The sequence below is a fragment of the Cervus canadensis genome, chromosome X (genome assembly GCF_019320065.1).
Source record: "Cervus canadensis isolate Bull #8, Minnesota chromosome X, ASM1932006v1, whole genome shotgun sequence".
Taxonomy (NCBI): Eukaryota; Metazoa; Chordata; class Mammalia; order Artiodactyla; family Cervidae; genus Cervus; species Cervus canadensis.
Window position 1 is genome coordinate 2527103 of NC_057419.1, and position 8814 is coordinate 2535916.

Consider the following 8814-nt stretch of genomic DNA (forward strand, 5'->3'; position numbering starts at 1 on the left):
GTGATCCTCAGTTGTTTCACCTGATTATCTGTGTGACAGATAGTGATATCAACTGGGATGAGCAATGTATAATGGATCCTTTCTGGTGGGAACATGATGAACCATCTCAATTTTTCAATATTTTTGTATACCCAAGTGGGAATATTAGGAATGTAGCAAGATATTTAGATCAGAGACTGACCTAGAGAGGGAAACACAGAAATCATATGTGGATGAATGGCGATTGAAGATATAAGTATAGGTGAGATGGCTGCCAAAGGAGAGAATGTGGAATGAAAGGGAAAGGTGGACAAAAATGGGCACCAAGGAACTCCCAACATATGAACATCAAGAGTCTTCAGTGAGCATATGACAGAACCAGTATTAAGAGCCCAGGTGTTCATCTCCCAATTCAGCTGTGCTCTTTCCTTTACAAGATGTTACCCCTGGGATGAACCTCTTTAGAGTGGGCCCAACCATGGGTCTTTCTATCTAGGATAGCCACAAAAGAAACCTGTGGAGTGGCTGTTTATGTGTTCTATCCACTTTGGATAGGTAACTCTCCCACTTCACTAGACTTATCCCTCCTTTTGTAATGCCCTGCTTCCCTCTGCATATAACCCACTAGGATGTTTACTTTGCAAGCCACGTCTTGCCTATTAGGGGAGAGGGGAGAATGTTAAAGGATATTGTATTGTAACTTTATCCCAGAAATCCCTGACGTGGAGAATTGAACTAAGAAGTATACTTGTGTGATGAGAAATATACCTAATGCAGAGTCAGAAAACTTGCATTTCAGTCTCTGCAATTATGGCTGAAAAATGAGGTTGATGCTTTTGCAAAATTAATAACATGGATCCTCAATCTCAAAGTCTACGTGGTATATTTCAAGTATTAGAGCTCTGAATTTTAATATGCAAATCCTTCTTTCATTTTGTGAGTTGGTAATTTCTGGATAACTCCACAGTCTGGCTCATGGAGCAAGTGTGGTTGTATCTTGTGCTGATTTCCATATGACTAGAAATAGCGTGTTGCACAAATGGGGTTTTTTAATGCTGCTAGGACTTATTCTATTTCATTATGATGTTTTATTATCATTTTTGAGCTTCCCTTTTGGCTCAGCTGGTAAAGAATCTGCCTGCAGTGCCGGAGATCTGGGTTCAATCCCTGGGTTGGGAAGATCCCCTGGAGAAAGGAAAAGCTACCCACTCCAGTATTCTGGCCTGGAGAATTTCATGGACTGTATGGTTCATGGGGTCACAAAGGGTCGGACACGACTGAGCAACTTTCACTTTCACTTTCATTATCATTTTGGATCTTTTGTCATGTGTAGTTATTTTTTCTCTCATCTTTTTTCCTGATTATTTTTGTGAGACTTAAGGGAAGGAAGGCTCCTGTAACCAGACATGGTAAGAGCATGAGGTAAATGGGGAAAACATGTACTAGTAACCTTTAAAACTTAAGTAAATTTGTTTTGAATAGAAATGATTTTTTTAATTGAGAAGAACTCAAACAGTACCCAAATATTTACTATTCACAATGGTAACAAAACTTATTTTTGATATTCATGTATAATTTTTAACCTTGTAATAACTTTTAAACATATTTAGAAATATGAAATTCCCATAGCTATATTCCAGAGAGCATGTTTTTTAATCAAGTCAAATATATAAATTTATTTGTGACAAAGTACCAAACATTATAATTAACCAAGTATTCTACTTTAAAATTACTGAAAATCAAGCATAATCTTGTACTGCTTTCTTAGGTTAATTTTGAAAGAAAACTGCATGCTGACATATATTGTAGAGAGTTTAAAAACATACAGAGAAGACATCTCAAAAATGGCAGAGTAATAAGAAATCCAGAGTCTATACCAAAAACTGTCAGAACAAACTTTTGCATCACACTGGAATCTAATTTTTTAAAAACACAAACAAAAAAATAAAAAACACAAACAACTACAGCAATGTTGCCTTAGAAAAAAATGCACAACGTGGGAGGTGTGAGTTAAGTTTTATCTGGGGCAAAATGAGGGCTTCAGCTGGGGAGACAGCATCCCAGATAGCTCTGAGAAACTGCTGCTCCAAGGAGGTGAGGGAGGAGCCAGTATATATAGGAGTTTTGCAACAAAGAGCAGGTAGTCAGGAACATCAAAAGACTGCTGTTGGTTAGAGAAACCAGATATGTCAAGTTACAGAATTTAGTGCTTTTCTCTGTATGGGGAGATGCAAGAGTCTGGACTCACTGTAATCATTCCTTTGATGTGCACCTCAGCTATCTGGGGCCAGTATCCTGTGTTTTCATATCCTGAGTTTCCTCAGGGCTCAGAGTAAGAAGTAGTTGCAGTCTGATGGCTGCTAAATGGAAGGTATTCCTTGCTCCCTGAGTTCCCTCAGGGTTCATCAGCTCAGTTTCAGTGGTGGCTACAATTGTTGATGACTGTGACATCCTTTGTTTACTGATATGACAGGAAATATTCCATTTGTTATCTACCAGGGGAAAACCTGTTGAAGAGAGAAGCTCCTGTGTTGCAGTGAGAGTGCTGTGGTATTTTAAACTGCCAAGTAGTCATCCCCAACACCCCAGATCAACTGGTGAAGGTTGCTAGTACCAGAAGGAGCATTATGGAGTTTATTCTCAGTGAATTGTAGCTCTGGATCTCAACTCATCTGGCAGAATGCTTCTCTTTGTTTTGCCTGATTCAGAGCTTCCCCAAGGAGTAAAGTGGTTTTTGCTAAAAGCATTTAAAGGCTCAGATATTTGCCCTAGCTGCCTAGGGCAAAGGACAAAACTCAGAATAAACAATAAATGTAATGAAAAAACTGGGAGAAAGAGGTTGTGAAAGGAGACACGTGGGGAAATAAGGGCTTTTAAAAGTTCTCTAATATACAGGGGGATCAAGAAGGCCACACATATGCCCAGAATGGGAATGTGCTTTACAGGCCTGAGGAGACCCCAAGCTTTCACCTCTGGATGTCCTTCAGACTCTGAAAGAAAAGAAAGTGTTAGTCACTCAGTTGTGTCTGACTTTTTGCGACCCCATGGACTGTAGCCCACCAAGCTCCTCTGTCCTTGGGATTCTCCAGGCAAAAATACTGAAGTGGGTTGCCATTTCCTTCTCCAGGGGATCTTCCCAACCCGAGGATTGAAACCAGGTCTTCCGCACTGCAGGCAGGCTCTTTACCATCTGAGCCACCCAGGGAAAGTCTGAAGTAGGAAGTAAAAACTAAGATAGTTGTAAATTTCCTGGCTAAACACTGAATGAATTCCCCCAGCAAGAACCAATCAGCAAAGACTTGGAAGAGTGTTTCTTCTTTTTTCTTCTTAACTTTTATTGACTCCAGGTATTTATATAAACTGTCCAAACACCAGCTGATCACTAAGTTTAGGCAACACAGACTTCAGTGGACACACATGATAAAGGATGAAGACTTTACAAAAACAGTTTTGAAAAATCTCTAAACAAAAATTCAACTACAAATCACAATGGCCAGCAACAACAAATCCAGGGGAGAGGGAAGAATATGATTCCCAGAGGTATCACAGGTAAGGTATAGTTCAGGCCGAGGCAAAAAAGGAAAGACGACCTCAACAGAAGTAGGTTACCTTTGTTCAGGCAAGGAGGGGCAACAGTCAGCCTAACGACCAGACTAAGCACCGAGAGGGATCAGGGAGGCTCCATATTTATAGGGAGGTTTGTGGAAGCAATCAGGGAAATGTTAATCAGGCAGGATGTTTGGGGTATTCTTTAGTTGAGATGGCATTTGTAGTTGGGCAGAGGGTGATAAGTCTTTTGGGCAGGTGTAGGTGGTGGAAGGTTTTTGGACAGGGGATGATAAGTCCCAGATAGATGCAACCAGCCTGGAGCATCAGGGTGGGACCTAAAGTTCTGTTTTCTCTTCTCCGAAGTTAGATGATTCAGCAAGGGCCTTTGAGACTGTTGTTTTCTTTTCTAGGCCCAAAGACTCCTTCATCACATAGTAATAGTCAAAATGTCCAGTTTCAACAGGAAACAAATTATGAGGCATGCAAATAAAATATGGCTTATTCACAGGAAAAATAAAATTAGTAGAAACTGTCCCCCAGAAGGGCTTCCCAGGTGGTGCTAGTTGTAAAGAATTTGCCTGGCAATGCAGGTAGACATAAGAGATGTGGGTTCAATCCCTGGGTCGGAAAGATCCCCTGGAGGAGGGCATGGCAACCCACTCCAGTATCCTTGCCTGGAGAATCCCATGGACAGAAGAGCCTTGTGGGCTACAGTTCATGGGGTCACAAAGAGTTAGGCACGACTGAAGCAACTTAGCATGCACATTCCTCAGAAAGCCCAGAGATTGGACTTATTAGGCAAAAGCTTTAAATCAACTGTCTTTAATACGATCAAAATAGTAAAGGATAAAGAACTAAAATAAACCAGGAAAATGATGTCTCACCAAATAGGGAATATCAATAAACAGGAAAAAAAAATTATAAATAGGAACCAACAGAAATCCTGAAGCTGAAAAGTACAATAGCTGAAATGAAAAATTCAATATCAAGGTTCAACATCAAATGTAAACAGGCAGAAGAAGGAATCAGGGAACTTTAAGGTAAGTCTATTACTCAGTCTGAAGAGAAGAAAGAAAAAAGAGAATGAGAGAAGGAAGAAAGATTATTTGAAGAAATGATGGATAGAACTTTTAAAATTCAAGGAAAATCACAAACACACACATCCAAGAAGCTCAACAAACAAAGCAGGATACACTCACCAAGACACAGTACCATCAAATTGTCATAGCCAAGGGGCTTCTCCAGTGGCTTATTGGTAAAGAATCTACCTGCAGTGCAGGTGACGAAGGAGACATGGATTCCATCCCTGGGTCAGGAAGATTCCCTGGAGGAGGGCATGGCAACACACTCCAGTATTCATGCCTGGAGAATCCCATGGACAGAAGAGCCTGGAAGGCTATGATCCACAGGGTCACAAAGAGTCAGACACAACTGAAGCAACTTAAGCACATGTTAATGGTATAATGGTTGTAATTAAAAGAGTCCTTGTAGAAGTGCACAAAGTGATATGTCTGGGATTTACTTCAAAGATAATCTCTAAGGGTGGAAAGTGGGTAAGGGGATATAGATTAAATAAGATTGGCCATGAGTTGTCCCGATACATTTTCAGTTGTTGTGTATGCTCAGTGATGAGTACATTGTCTTTCATTATACTGTTCTATTTTTGCATATGTTTGAAATTTTCCATAATAAAAGATAATGTAAACTATAAATAGAAGGAATTTTTAATCAAAAATAGGAACAAAACAAAAAAGTGTGAAAATAATTAGAAACAACACCATCTCCTTGACTCATTTCCTGTTCCCCACTCTCCCCCATGTATTTGCGTACAGAGAAAATAAGAAAACGGTGGACAATCATGATGAATGATTGAGACCAAGATTGAGACAATGATTGAGACAATCATGAATGAATGAGAATAACAGCTTGGAAGTGAAGTGTGTGGGACACCTTGCTCATCACAGATATTCTTGCATTAATTTTGTTTTTTAGAATATTGCATTAAAGTGTGATTATCTTCAGTGTTGAGGGGTTTAGCATCCTTTAAAATGCTGCGTCTAAATCCCGGCAGGTGGAGGGGTGTATCCAGAGTGCAGAGGAGGGAAAAGGCAAGTCCTCAGAAGAGAAATGGGAATGGCTATCGGCCCCTGGGAAGATATTGCCCTTAGGTGGCCGGCAAAGAAAGGCCCAAGAACACGTGAAGAAAGGAGGGTTCTGCGGCCGGCTCCTGGACAAGTGTCACAGGGCGGCGGGTGGTGGTGGTGAGGAGTGAGGGGCAACGGAAGGTGTGTGTGCACCACCAAAGGCTCTGCGAGGCACCGCTGGCTCTGCAAGACCCCGAGGGGCAGGAAGGGCGGGACGAGGGCGTGGCTTTCCGCGGCGACACAAGCCCCACGTGACCGGCCAGTGCCTAATCTTGCTTGCACGCCCCGCTTTCGCGTCAGACCCGGCGGTCGCCCCCTCGCCTCTTGGTACCTGCTCCGAGTGGCCCCGAGGGAGCCCGGGCCGGGGACGACCCCTAAGAGGAGGAGAAGCGAGAGGAGCAGGTAAGGGACCCGGAGTGGGGTCCGCAAAGATGGCGGACCTCTCCTCGGGAGTCCGTTGCCTCGGAGTGGAGACTGCAGCTCCAACGCCACCCCGCCCCCGCCCCGACACCCGGCATTTGGCCGCGGAAAGCGGTAGGCCTTCCCGGGGGCTGGGGTGGGGGACGGGCCGGGAGGTCTTAAGGCGGCAGGCCCTTGCTAACACCTGCTTCTCGCACCATCGCGAGCTTTTCCCACACCCCTGCCCCGCCCCCGTTCTTCTCGGGTTAGAAAATGTTGGTCGGTGCGGCGTGTGGGGACTGGGAAGGGGGCGGTTGAGCATGGGAGCGGGGCACACTGGGTGGGGGTAGCTGGGGGTAGGGGACGCAGGGCCAGGAAGGAGCCGAGCGCCCGGCTGCAGCAGCCCCCTGCCCCCACCCCGACCCTCTGCAGGTCTGCGAGTCGGAAGTGTTGCGGCGGCGCACTTGCAGCAAGAATCAGGAGGAGCAGGAGACAGAAAGGATAGGCCCAGGTCGGTGCGAGGGACAGTTGGGAGGTGGTGGGGAGGGGGAACGTGGGGAAAACCCTAAGACTCCAAATGCTCCCTGCAACCCCGTCCTCCATTTTGGTGCCTGCAGAGACCTGGGCCTGGATCGGCAGGGAAAATGGGGGCTTTGGAGCGCGGGAGGGGGTTAATGCTCGGACTGGGGGCTTCCTAGAGGGCATAGGAGGCCTCTCAGGTGGGAAAAGGAAAATTTGAAAAGCCTTTGACCACCAGGACTGGGAATATTGAGAGGTGCGTAGTAGGGCCTCTGTCCTCGGTGCTGATCATTCCACCCAGAAAATAGTCCCTTGTTGCATCTTTTGTCTCCTAGGAGCAATGGCTTCCAAAGAGGAACGAGCAATAGAAAGTTTCAACATGGAAGATGCCCAACAGGAAAACGAAGGAGGGGACCAGGCCCCTTTGAAGACTGGAGAGGAATCACGCGACTTGGGAGGGGTCAAAGTCCAGAAGTCTGGAGGAAATATCAGGCTGGGATGGGTTAGACGACTTGTCCCTAATTTTCGGTGGGCTATACCCAACAGGCATATTGATCACAATGAAGTGGGAGATAATGTAGAAAAGCATGTGGGGCAGATGATGGAAATCAAAAGAAAGACTAAGAAGCAGCAGATGAGACATCATGTGCCCTATCAAACTCCTGAACCTGACAATCATTATGAATTTTGCCTTATACCTTGAATGTTAAGAGTTTTCCTGAGGTTAATAATATGGCCTCTGCTCTACATGCTTGTAGTTTTTGTGAGTTACTTTTTTCTGTAAATCTTTTGGTGTTTCCACTTACCAGTTTCTAACTGAATACTATTTTGTCTCATTGTATAACTTTCTGTCAGGAGGGCAATATCATTCAGTTATAAGAAAAAGTATTCTTTTCATAATATGAAATTAATAAAGCAGTTTTAAAAGCAATCTTCCTCTTACACACCTTGTTTTATTTTTTTTAATGTTACCTTTGCTCTTCTAGCTCCCTAGACACAAAATATCAATTGTCTTTGGTTATTTTTTCTCCTCAACCAACCAGGAAGGATCATATTCATAATTCAATATCTGATAGGACTTTAAGAATGCATTATTGCTGTTGTTTAGTCTCTAAGTTGTGTCCAACTCTTTGCAATCCCATAAACTGCAGCATGCCAGGCTTCCCTGTCCTTCACTATCTCCCTGAGTTTGCTCAAACTCATGTCCATTGAGTCAGTGATGCCATCCAACCATCTCATTCTCTGTTGTCCCCTTCCCCTCCTGCCCTCAATCTTTCTCATTAGGGTCTTTTCCAATGAGTTGGCTCTTTGCATCAGGTGGCCAAAGTATTGGAGCTTCAGCTTCAGCACCAGTCCTTCCAATGAATATTCAGGGTTGATTTTCTTTAGGATTGACTGGTTTAATCTTCTTGCATATCCTACTGTTTTCAAGGAGTGTGAGTCCACCATCTTTGTAAAAATACCTTAGTGGGGGAAGCTCTTTGAGAATGTGGGATCTCTGGTTTCTATCCTTTAGAACAAGAGTGCTACTTAGTCGCTCAGTCATCTGACTGTGCGACCCTATGGACTGCAGCATGACAGGCTCCTCTGCCCATGAGGATTCTCCAGACAAGAATCCTGGAGTGGGTTGCCATGCCCTCCTCTGGGGGATCTTCCCAACCCAGGGATCGGACCCAGGTCTCCCACATTGCAGGCAGATTCTTTACAAGCTGAGCCACCAAGGAAGCTGTATTTCATGAACACATATGTGTATCATGTCACATTAAGTATAAACGAAGTAAGTGTAATAACATGATGAATACTTCCTGAATTCACTGGGCAAAAGCATTAAAAAAGAAAAGTATAAGACCTTAAAGTAGCCTGATTATAAAAGGTAGGGACAATGGCAGATGGGGGTACTTGAGTTGAGATGCCAAGTACCAAGGTTACCTTCTGCTGTACATTTTGGTGGGGGAGTCTGACTTGGGGCTTTTTCTGTAGGACATTGTCATCTGGAAATGGAGAATATTTCACTATTTTAACTGACAATGAGCTGAAGAAGACCAGACTCAGCAAGACTGAGGCTGTTTTTCTGTGTTTTGCTTTTTTGTCTTTCCAATGTAGACTGGTTAATTTTTAGAATAGAGCAGAAAGACATCTCAAATATTCTTCAATCCAGTGTTCTTCATAGTGAGAATTGCTGCAAATTATAGCTCTTGAAATCAGTTTTGTGGGTCACAACAAG

General features: G+C 43.7%; 1 protein-coding gene across 2 annotated transcripts; it reads left to right on the forward strand.

Moving 5' to 3' along the window:
• Nucleotides 1-5651: 5651 nt before the first annotated feature.
• On the forward strand, nt 5652-7521 carry BEX4 (brain expressed X-linked 4). 2 transcript variants are annotated; one of them, XM_043460117.1, is made up of 3 exons: nt 5652-6074; nt 6504-6582; nt 6926-7521. In XM_043460117.1, exon 3 carries the CDS (start codon nt 6931-6933, stop codon nt 7291-7293), a length of 363 nt encoding a protein of 120 aa, XP_043316052.1. In that variant the 5' UTR covers nt 5652-6074; nt 6504-6582; nt 6926-6930; the 3' UTR covers nt 7294-7521. The 2 variants fall into 2 exon arrangements, with proteins under 2 accessions (XP_043316052.1, XP_043316053.1); XM_043460118.1 differs by having other exon boundaries at nt 5779-6206.
• Nucleotides 7522-8814: the final 1293 nt, after the last annotated feature.